Here is a 12,134-nt window from a genome sequence, read left to right as displayed (position 1 = left end):
CCATCCTAGCCTTTTGTTGTTTGACTAGCTGTCAGCCGAACAAGTTGCGCTTGCCAGCTGAGTGTCAGTCTCTTCCGCGTCTTGAGCGTAGCTTCCAGTGCAAGCTAAGACAACAACGCTTTGGAAAAATTCTAATGAGGCCTCGGGTTTCGACGGAGGGTGTGGGGAGTTCTTGTTCACGTTCCCCCTCTACCCCCCTCGGCCTGCATATCTTTTCCACCAATATGCAATCTCGCAACACACCTGTCCGATAGCTGCAGGGCGTCATGGCTGCCCTCGAAGACTCTTATCGTGACCTTATCTGGTAGCGCCGACCGAGCCACGTTGGCATTTGACAGCCGCCCCCTTAATGTGGGAGTTTTCATCTGCGCCAAACTAAAACGGCTGCTGCTTTTTTTTTCTTTTTTCTGTTTTCTTTTTTGCCCGGGGACGTGCGGTGATAGATGAACAACCGTGGCTTGCAGACTGATGAAATTGTAAGCGCCCAACCTGTCCTTTTTTCGTAATGAAGTGCTCAGCGTGGATGTGTTTGTTTCGGGCCTGACAGCTTGCAACATGCACGCCCAAAATTGCCGGTAGCTAGGCAACAAAGCCACCCTCAACTGAATTCCCCGCACATCTTGATCGCCATAAATCAGCAAAGTATGCGGCCTCAATATGAAGCGTTTCACCTCGGCGGTTCCACTTTGACAAACCTGCAATCTGCGCTCGGCTCTCCCTGTGTTTTCCAATGCAAACACAGTCGGTGATTAATGTGTATTAAAATCTACCACAGTGAGGATGCATGTATGCACAAAGACATGCTGGGTTTGTCTCTGCTGGTTTCATTTCTCTCCCTCCCACCTCCCACCCTCCACCTCTCAAAATCCCAAGTTTGAGAAGTTTTGCTCACCTGTCTGCGCGACGTTGTTGTTTTAAGACATTAGGAAAACACTCTGGCTGTCGTCAGCTTCTTTTAAAAGTGCTCACTGAGCAGAAGCACGCATGGAGCTCCGTGTTCAGCCAGTGTCAACATTCCCTGCTCTGTGTTACCCTGCAAAAACCGAAGGCTGTCTTGTTTCTGATTGCATGTGAAGAAGTAAAGATAACCATATGACACTGAAGTCAGACTCAACATAATTAATTATAAACACGTGTCGGCCCCTATTTTCAGAACTACATCTTGTAGACCATAAAGCCGAGCAGCAACGGCTTTTGAGCACCCTTTTTGAAAATGTATTTGTCTGGCGGCCTTTAGATGAGGTTGAATTCGAATGTTTTGAGTCGAAGGAGGCCATTTCTTTATTTATTTATTTTTTGTTCTTAGAAGAAAAAGTTGACTTCAACACGGCCTCCATTCCTCCATTCCCAAAAGAATCATTAGCTGTTGGCGATAGTTGGTCTTCGGTTCAAGGATGGTGGCGATGGCCAGCCTCTGCAGTCTGCACGTCGTCCCCCCCAACCCCAACGCGATGTGGTTCACGTACGGTCAGACACTGCGACCGTGAGCAACGGTCCGTGACCACTGGATGCGGGGAGAGGTGCTTTCCAAGTCAAATCAGCTCCTGCATGGGGCGGACTGTTGACACTGCGACGCGGAGGCACTGTTTACGCTGCGACACGGGACGGATAGACCAACAAAAAAAAAACAAAAAGAAAGGAGGAAAAGTGAAACACCTCTCAGCAGCAACATAATAGGAACAGAAAAGGAGCAGGTGAGCAGCTTTATCAAGAGATCAATCTGCGCCTCCACACCGCAGCGCAGTTTGTTTAAATCCCCGGTTTCCACTGCAGGGCTAGACGGGACTTGCTAGACTCGCAGACGAATAATTTATTACTCCACACTTTTCCCCCCTTTTCGGAATCTGTAGAAAGCGTTTCTTTTTTTGGGTTTTTTTTTTGTTTCTTTGTCTTTCTGCAAACTTGTCATATATGAACTTTTCTTACTTAACGAACGCAGCGAGCCGGTCCCGCAGAAACGGGTCCTAGCTTGACCCCTTATCTGCCTCATGCCCCGTCGATCGGCCCCATACGGCGGCGTTTAAGTTTGGCGTTCCTTCCACACAGCGCCAAACCCCGTACAAACATTTTAAATCGCAAAATAAGCTGAAACTTATTCTGTCATGAATACAAATGGAGGTTTAAATGGACAACATGACATTGTAATTTACAAACAACTATGGAGCTTTTTCAGGGTCCGTTGTTTGTAAACTGACACTAAAGTAAATGTAATTTCCTTTTCATGTAAAATATATAGCTACACCCAATACTATTCATACTCCTGGCAGATTTAAACTTGGAATATTTGATTTTTTTTTATTTTTTTTTTTTGATTAACATTGACTGGGAGTTATATTGACGTTTGCGAGTCGCGCAGTTATTGTCCAAACTTGAATCAGATAGAAAAAGTGAAAAGTCGCTATCGGACACAAACACTTTGGCTGAATGAAAATAATTTTACATCTGAATTATTTTGGTATTTATCTCTACTTCCAATAGTTCTAGGAATAATAAAAAAATATATATAGTCATTGCCCTGTTGTAACCACAATTTTTTACACTTTCTGCACAACAGGCACAATGTGGATTTATTATTACTTTCAACCGAGATAAAGAGCATGAGTAGATGTAATGAGGTCAGAAGACAGTGTGTGCTGCTTTACGTTGCAGTATGTTGCGATGAACTCGGCGCACTCAAATGCTTTCTGAAGGACTGCCCAATGAGGCATGACACATGGAAATCAAAAACGCAGACTTTGAGGGCCTGCTCGCTGTTTTCGTTTGGTTTTTGTTTATGAAAAGCAGCTTCCTAATCATGTAAATCAGACCAGAGTGCCAGGATACCCCGAATTTAGGAGAGACGGAATAAAATCAGATGCTGAAAAAACATTTTTCTTTTCTTTTTTCCCGCGATGGGGTGTGTTACCGTACGTCTTCCGCGTTAATACCCCCAGCCCCCCAAAACAAGCAGGAATGCCCCAGGGGGGAAAAAAATCGGTAAACAGCCAAACAATTTAATAAGATACATTCAATTTCACTGTGCAACATTTGTCAATTGTTAATGCTCTGCAACATAATTCCAATTCTGTCCTAATGTGCATGGAGACTCCCACGCATTCTGCAACGCTAATTGCACTTCATTCAACGTACCTTAACCTAAATAAATAAGACTTCTGCGTGGAGCTCTTTCTTTGGCTACACTTTTAGTGAAGTGGGAAAAAGCAATGCTCCATTTAGAAAATCATAAACAACAACAACAACAACAAAAAAGCATACAAACTTTTAAAAAACAACATTTAAAAAAAAAAAAGCAATAGTAATTTACAAGCACCCTGAAACACTCATGCAAAGTGTTTTTTTTCTTTAGGTTGATTGTATATTTCTGAAGTCGTACGTTACCCCGTTTTTGCCCAAAGACTGTGCAGTAAAGAATCTGAGAGGAATAGTGTTGATGGGTGGAGAGTGGCGGTCGCGCACTTGTCCCTTCAGAACACCTGCTCTCCGAGTCCTTTTAGACAACCAGTTTGTTGTGTCGACCGTTTTACTCCTTCGGCCTTCGGTCTCTCCGTGTTGGGTTTGGAGTGCGCCGGGGGGGGGAGGTCGAGGGAGAGCGTCCCGCACTCGACGGCGGTTCTCAGTCCTTCATAGAAGGGCGACTGCAAGAGCGAAACGACAAGACTCGAAGTCCGTTGTCCTGTCCCGTCCACTCACCCTCTCTACCCCCGCCGCCACTGTTCCCCCCTCAGACTCTGTCCGTCTCTAGTCCTCAGAGGAAACGCTCAAAGCGGCGACCGGGTGGAGGGCGACGCGGCTCGCCGCTATGTACTTGAAGGCCGGAGGGGTCACAGCTGTGGGGAGATAGAGCACTGCCACTGGCCGGCTGCCATGTGGGTCCGGTCACATAGGCCGACGTGGTGGCGTTGTACCCCGTGTAGGGTGACACTTGGGTGGGAGGGTGGTAGGGAGGGATGCTGGGCGCTGTGACATAGCTGTTCGCTGTGGGCAATCCACTCGGCGTCTGGAAATGAGAAGGGAAAAAAATCCAGATTAAATCTGCAACGTGGATTCAAAAAGGTGAAATTTAATCCGGTTGTTTTTTGTTGTTGTTGTCCTCAACTGACTCCTGTTTATGAGTCGCTTTCTTAGAATGAATGAAACGAATGTCGTCGGTTGGCAACACTTTTCTGAACTTTGGTGACTTTAAGGTTCGAGAACGTTATAAATCCCACACACATGCACACATACACACATAAATGCAAGTACACTGTGGCTTTAGAGGCAAGCTGTAGCAATAAGTGAAAGTAATATCGGTTGAATTATAAACAGCAGACCTAAATCCCTAACTTCACAGCCACCACATAAAAATCCCACTGTCCCAATTTTGATGAAAGTATGAATGATCAGCTATGCGCGCTCACGCTCCTGCCACACATTAAAGGAGCATAACAACCATACATGGGTGGCTGCCCTGTTTTTTGTTTTTTTTCCTTTTCTTTTTGTTTTTTTTTGCTCTGAAAATGAACGTTTCTCTGTCAGCGTCCACATACCGCACCAGCCGATGGAGTACAGGCTTGTTGGGGGACGCCACAAAACAGATGTCATGATAGATTTGTGGGGGTCAGGGGGTTGGGGGGGTGGGGGGGGAGACGAGGAAATATGATAGAAAATGAGGAAAGGGAGGGCTACGGCTCAGGAACGAGCTCTGCTGCTCTGGCACGGGGACAGGATTCAACTGGAGGATTTCACATTTTGATCATGGAGACAGAATTTCTCCCCATGGGTGGTCTAGCTAGTGCTAGCACAAATATGTTATTAGTTTTTACAACTGGGATTTTTCCCTGTCTGAAATGGTTAAAAAAAAATAATACGTATGCATCACTCAAAATCTATCTTTTAGCCATTACACGCGGGTACGCTGAAGGTGTCGGAGGAACATTGAGGTCCTGAAAAGGTCGTTTGAAAACGGCTCAAATTTTCCGTCGTACTTTTCCAAGGGTTTGAAATCGTTTTTAATGCCAGACAGAATGCTGAAGTGACCTTAATTTACTCCAGGTGTACGGTTCAAAGAGTGACATAGTGCCCCTCCTGCCCCCTCATCCCAAATCTGTTGCTGCACACTGCCGGTCAGTCGGCTGAAAGAACGCTAGCATTCTTTTGCCATGTATACAAGAGAGTGCTTTAAAAAAAAAAAAGAACAATGGAAACAGTAATGGCATGAAAATTAAATGAGAGCCCTAATTCACAATTAATAAAGTACATTTTTAAGATTTATATATATATATATATATATATATATATATATATATATATATATATATATATATATATATATTGGTAAGTTAAGAGTGTGCTGTCTGTGAAGTATCAGACTTCAGAGTGGCTACCTGAGCAGATAACCAGATGTTAGCCACATTTTATATTTGTTGTTCTTTAATTAGCAGTATGACAGAAAGTTAAATTTAAAATATGCTTATTCTATATTTTTACTTGGTCTGTCTACCAAAATTGCAATAGATTTATATATATATATATATATATTTTTTTTTTTACATTAAATCATGAAAACTTTAGTAGTCAATATGCTACGTTCACGGTAAAAAGAACAACAGTTGCTTTTAAAAGCTATTGAAATTACGCTACACTTTGTTTTTTAAAAAAATGCCTTTTGTGTGACTTTGTTGTTTTTCCTCAACTTTGTCACGACATGAGAATGTCACACAGGCCTCTTAGTTATTTTACACCATTTTTTTAAATCATTATAAGCCACAAAGATAGAGCGGGATTTTTTTGCAATTTTTTTTAGTCGCTTTTTTAGCTCATAGCAGGCCACAAAATCCTATCTGCGGAATGGTGCCAAGTGTATGTCTTATACAATTTTCTCAAAGGTAAAGTACAACACAGCAGCTGCACACACACAGAGCACGGTCCTTCCTGATTGCATCACTTTGCTGGCTGTCTGCTTCTCCCCTCCTTCCTTCCTTTTCTGCAACTGCTGTATTGTTGATAATAAATTCATCATAAATTAATTGCTTTATTAACTTTTTATTAATTATGTCGACATAATTGGCCAGAAAGACACATCAGATTAAAGGCAGATCAAAGCGAACTTGAATAAAATGAAATCATTTTTAAATGTACTTAATGTATTGGCTCAAGCGTTTATTACGTGGCTGTAAAGCCAGATTTCTATTTATCTTTATGCCCGATTAAGATTTAAACGTCTTCCATTAATCCCACTGTTTATTATTTAAATCAGTGTTGTGGATTCAGCGTTTCTCAACGTTTTTTGGAGTGGGGGGGAGAGGGGAAGCATGGCGGAAAGCATGAGCAGCTGAGCAGCATCCACTCCGACTGCACTTCCCGGCGTGATTTCAACTCCAACACAGCTCGGTGATGCTGCCCGTGTTTCCATGGATACCTCTGTCCCTCCCTGTTATCGGAGCGGAGCCTCCAGGATACCTGTTTCCAACCGCAGCGTCTGGCCCTGCAGACGCACGACCTGCTGGCCTCCTCTGTGTTTTTAGTTTAATCTAGCCTGCTAATGCTCGAGCTAAACATAAACTGTGGAATAGTCCTTTAAACGGGTTAACTCTTGGCTGCCAAAGCCAGGAAAATGGAAAAAATAAAATAAAATAAAAAATCAGGCCTGCATCTTAAGGGGAATGTTTGTAGTTTCAAAACATATGAGCTGTACATGTTTGCATGATTCTGCACTAGCTGCAGTATTTTTGTCTTCTTTTTCCATTCTATTTAAACGTATTCTTCTTAATGCTTGAATTTTAATTTCAGTTTGTTTTTATTTATTTTTTTTTTTGTGACATCTGTCTACCAAATTGTTTTGGGAGCGCGCTCAAGGCGACATCCCCTTATAGATTTATTGCACATTGAGCCTGAAATTTCCCCACTGATAAAGTGGGACCATCAATCACGCCTCGTGGACATCTCTCGAGATTTTTGCTCTTACTTGTCAAGCAAAGAGGAAAACCATTCATGGGCACACGCCGAACGCGCCGTCACGAAAAACGAGCCTTTTCGCAATTTGCACAAAATTATGATCCGCGTTTGCGTCCAAAACTTAGAAAGGTAAATGAAATTCTACATTTTTTTTTCTATTTTATTGAAATTTATGGTAAAATTTAAAAATAAACAACTTACTTTAAATATATATATATGCGATTTACTTTTGCCTTGTGTCCAAAATAAGTCATTTGCTAAAATATCTTGAGGCCTATTTTTCGCCTTTCATAAGTCAGTGCTAAATTATAAATGCGCTCTCGCGTGTGAAGTTGAACTAGAGCATTGATTTCCCTGTTATCTTGAAATTACTGTGACAGCGGAATTTATTCAGCACAAAGTGAGTATATGTAATAAAATCAAATTAAAATCACTTTTAAACAAAAATCATGAAATGAAAATATAAAGAATGTTTCTGGAAACATAATGTGTCCAACTTTATGGGCACCACTGTTGCCAGTCTGATATATATTTTTATTATTTATATAGAAAATGTTGTCCAACAGGCATTTTTTAAAAAAAAAAAGGTTTTTTACTCTCCGTGTTTTTAAAACCTCATAATTGTCGGCGTCCTCGTGGACCTATTGACTTGCATGTAAGTGTTTTTGGGGGGGGGTGACAGTTAAGGGGTTAACAGCTTAAACATTCACGGCTGCTTTAAGTCGCTCACATTAAATCAATTACTCTGTGCTCGAATAATTTACCAGAAAACCCAAAAAATCGGACTAATGATTTTTCAGGAGGTTTTTTTTTTTGTTTTGTTTTATGAGTGGAAATACGTTGCAATTTAATTTAAACCCATAATATTGTTTTATGAAACCTCTTTGACTTGTCAGTTGCTAAATAAATAATCCCCAAAAGAAATGACCAGGCAGCAGGACCAACGGAAAATGCAGCTTGTAAAAATGAAAATAATAATAATAATACTGAAGCGCACCATTAATGTGCTAACCTGCAATGCATGTTGGTGGTTTTTGAAAGGGGGGGAGAGAAAGGACTTCAAGCCATTATAATTATTTTTGAAAAGAGAAAAAAAATCAAGACTGCTATAAATAGATGGTAAAAGTATGATTTTTTTTAAAAAGTGACTGATTTAAAAAATAAAATAAAAAAATTAGACGTGTCCACATTTTTACCTGTGTGAATTTTGCTTCGTGGGGTTCTAAATGCGCCTTATCCACGCCATTGACTAGAGACGAACTTGCTGGTGGGAAATTACTCCTGTTTATAGCGCTCCATTCTTCTAGTTTGCCGCTGGAAAAGGATGGACTGTCACTAACTGGGGGAAGAGGTAAAAGAGAAACAGAAGAACAGGGAAGTCAGGAAGGGCTCTTCGAAGGAAATTCTGGGGTGAAAGAGGGGAGAAAAAGAGCGGCCCAGGCCGCTGCTACTCTCGCACTCATCAGCCGAGGGTTAGCCAGGTTGCAGAACACGATAACCCTGTGACTTTCCTTTTTTTCTTTTTGCACTAAAGCGTGTGGCCATTTGCCATTTCTACGCAACAATGCTTCCATAAATCTACACGCTTTTGATTGCGCAAAAAAAACAAAAACATAATAATTATAATAGCGTTTAAATAAGATTTAATCTGAAGCTAATTTTTTGTGTGTTGTGAAAATTAATATTCATAGATTTAAAATTCTGCTTCCTTCTAACATGACCTAGATTATTTGAGAGCGTTTTAAGAAAGACAAATAAAATGGGAGCTCGTTTTTCTGTTTGTTTTTTTCTTCCTTTTTTTACGTGTAAAGGTCATGCGTTTAACCTGGAGTGTTTGGGGATTTATATATATATCTATATATATATATAAAGCTCAGATTAATATGCATGCTATATGACTGGACTCTACGGCGAGTCAGTCCATCCAATCTTTGTGGGTGACTGAAATTTACTTCCTCCCTTTCGTGCGTAATGGACAATCCTCCCAATGTTTACCACTGAGAGAGCTGCAACCCCATAAAAGGTTTAAACAAAATTCACGCTTTAGAAGCTAAAATAAGAGCCTGCCTCCCTATAAGTCAATCTCAGCAGTTTTGCATTTGTTGCTCACAGGTCAAACGCCGGCGCGTGCTTTTGAGTCCGTGCGCATGAAAATAAAAAACAAATCAACCTACGCGACTCTTTTGACCCCCAAAAGAATCAAGGTCTCAATACACTTTTTTTTTTCTTTTTTTTTTTCAAAGTTGCGCAAATAGCGAGATCAGCGCGAAAACCTTAAAAACCTGCAGCCACAAGACATCTGCAAGTGATTTTGGAAATGCATAAATTGTTTAGAAAGGCTGCCTTTCAAAAACACAATCCTCCCCATGTGAGTTCTCGCAGATATCTGCCTCGCGTTTGACTCGTTTGAGCCGCTTAAGTTACAGATATACGTTGTTAATATGACGGCGGTGGACGTGGAGAGGAGCCCGGAACCCTGACAGCAACTTCCCCTCCTGCCCCTGGTAAACAAGCTGCTGAGCCCGAGCCCACCATTAACACTGATTTATGCCGGATCCTGTTTCACTGTTTCCAAAACATCTGCGGTCGTGTTGAAGGGGGTTGTGGAGTGGAGGGGTGTGTGTGTGGGGGTGGGGGTGGGGGTGGGGGGGTTAGGCAAAGTCATCTGGGCCTTTACCTGCATGTGTCACACAGACTGGACTACAAACACGAGGCCCTGGCTGTGCTGGGAAACGCGGCTCTGCGCCAAAGAACACCGAACAAATTCTGACACGTTTCATCTGAAAGCCGAATGCCACCAAGAACCGCATGCCAACTCTAGATCAGCAAACTAACGGTATATTATCATCATCATCATTATTGTTATTATTTTATTATTATTAATCAATTACTACTTTGGAAACTACACGCACATACACACTCAGACACACACACTCTCTCTCTCTCTCTCTCACACACACACACACACCACCCCCTGAAGCTTTTTCAAATGTGATGTAGTGAGTAACAGTAACAGGCCTGTGCGCAGCCTTGCTTACTTTGTTGCTCTGTGATAGATCGAATCCCCAGAATATCTGTGACAGAATGCGAGGAGGGCCATATCCTGTGCATGGCCATGTGTCCGGGAAGGGTGGGCATGCCGGGGGGATTGGGCACTTTAGACGCCGGGTAGGAGTACAAGTGGTTGTAAGGTAACGACGGCTGAGGCGGCGGGTGAGGCGCCTGCTTGCCGGACTCGTACTGACTCTGCTGCGCCAGATTCCCGATCTTGTTCCGCAGGATCCGGCTGATGGAGCTCACGGAGGGCAGGTTGAACTTGTCGCACACGCCGTCCGCTAGCAGCCTGTCCCGGATCTCCCAGGCGAAAATCCCCGGGTCCCGTTGCTTGTAAGTCCGTATGTGCTTGACGACGGTGGGCGTGGTGACCCGCGGCTTGCTGCCCCCGATGGCCCCCGGCAGGATGGAGCCGGTCTCGTTGTAGCGGGCCAGGATCTTGCTCACGCAGCCGTGGGAGACGCGGAGCTGGCGGCTGATGTCGCACGGTCGGATCCCGAGCTGCGCCAGCTCCACGATGCGGAGGCGGATGGCGTTCGGGAGAGGCCGGCCGTTCACGAAGACACCGCCGAGCTGGTTCACCTCACCGAAGGCAGGTTCTAGTGTCGAAAACAGGTAGAGGAGAGGGCTGTGAGACATGACGCTAATGGCCAAAACACACACACACACACCCACACACACACACACGCACACACACATACCTTCTCTCTCACACACATACCTTCTCTCTCAAACACACACACGTCTGACATGATGGAAGCGATTTGACACAATCTGATTTCTGGGTGAACTAATGAAGCAGATGGAAGCTTTTTACTCTGCTTATAAACTTTTTTATAGCTGTTTTTAAAAAGCCCACAGAGGAACATTTTATGCTTTCGTCTCAGAAAAATTTTCGCTTTGATTTGGAAGCTAATCAGTACGAGTTATGAGAGATGTTTGTTGGTATTAGCACGGTCCAAACGCCTCGCGGACGCCTCCGAAAAACCCGTGCGTAACTCTTGAACAACAGTTTTCCGTCTAAAACAACTTTAAAAAAAAAAATAAAAAAAAATGTAAATAAAAAAGAAGAAGAAGAAAAATCTCGCTGGATTTTCTCACCTTCCTATTAGAACCGATTGCTGCATCCTCCCCGCTAAGACGGGGGAGAAAAGGACAGTTGAACTCACCCATCGTGTTGAAGCCGCAGAGGAAGTACACGGTGTCCGCTCTGTGCCGCCTCCGTGGATCCTGCCGCGAGTCCAGCGTGTCCGCACTCGAGTGAAAAAAAATAAATAAACACGACCCACTTCTTGTGCGACAAAATGAAGAAGAGGGGACAAAATTCTCTTTCTGTTTCCCGAAGGCGCCGGAGACAGGCTTACATTTCAATCTGTTGAAATCAGGGAGGCCGGGCTTCCCGGAGCGTCTGCGCCCGCTCATTGGACCGCCTCTCCAATCCGCGTTCGGGATCGCGCTGCGCTGTCTGCCATTGGTGAGGGGGGAGACGTTTGACATGACAGTTTCATCTCTCGCCTCCTCCCCGTTCCTGACTCCCTCCTCCCTCCCCCTCACACACACACACACACACACCTCTAAAAGATGGGGACAGCCAATATGTATGTGTTTGTTATTGAGACAGATAGGATGGGTTTTACCCAGAATCAAGATTCTAGATCAGATCTTTCGCCCACTGAAGAGTTATGGGCAGCAGAAAATTATAAATAAATAAATAAATAAATAAATAAATAAATAAATAAATAAATAAATAAATAAATAAATAAATAAATAAATAAATACGGCTCCTGTTGGGGATAATCAGGGATATCACATCTGCAAAAGAAAAAAAAAAAAAAAAACAAAACAGAAATGGTTACATGTAATATTATACGTCGGTTGTTCATTTAATTTTTCATTGTAATTAGTAATAATGAGTTCAATATATATGTATAAATATGGATGACGTTGGTGTTATCCGCTCTAAAATGTCAAACATGCTCATTTTGAACTCGGGTCGTTCTTGCAATATATCCCAATCCTGTTTCCATTGTTTCACAGTTGCGCACAAAAAACGTTGCAGGAGTTTTCTTGTTGAGTGTGGTTACCAAAAGACGCACGTGTTAAGTTTTCTTTACATTTTTTTTCTTTCTTTCTTTTGAGAGAGAGAA

The 12,134-nt window shown here is 42.8% G+C and overlaps 1 protein-coding gene across 1 annotated transcript; it reads right to left on the bottom strand.

The window, feature by feature from the left end:
- Positions 1-2,973: 2,973 nt before the first annotated feature.
- pax9 (paired box 9) lies at positions 2,974-11,780 on the bottom strand. The gene is given in 5 exon segments (XM_044143783.1): positions 2,974-3,820; positions 3,822-3,997; positions 8,130-8,272; positions 9,972-10,586; positions 11,157-11,780. Coding segments are annotated over 5 exon segments (1,344 nt in total). The 5' UTR covers positions 11,485-11,780; the 3' UTR covers positions 2,974-3,738.
- Positions 11,781-12,134: the final 354 nt, after the last annotated feature.

The sequence above is a fragment of the Gambusia affinis genome, linkage group LG16 (assembly GCF_019740435.1).
Source record: "Gambusia affinis linkage group LG16, SWU_Gaff_1.0, whole genome shotgun sequence".
NCBI classification, from domain to species: domain Eukaryota; kingdom Metazoa; phylum Chordata; class Actinopteri; order Cyprinodontiformes; family Poeciliidae; genus Gambusia; species Gambusia affinis.
Note: the sequence above shows the minus strand (reverse complement) of the source record. Positions and strands in the feature narration are given on the sequence as shown.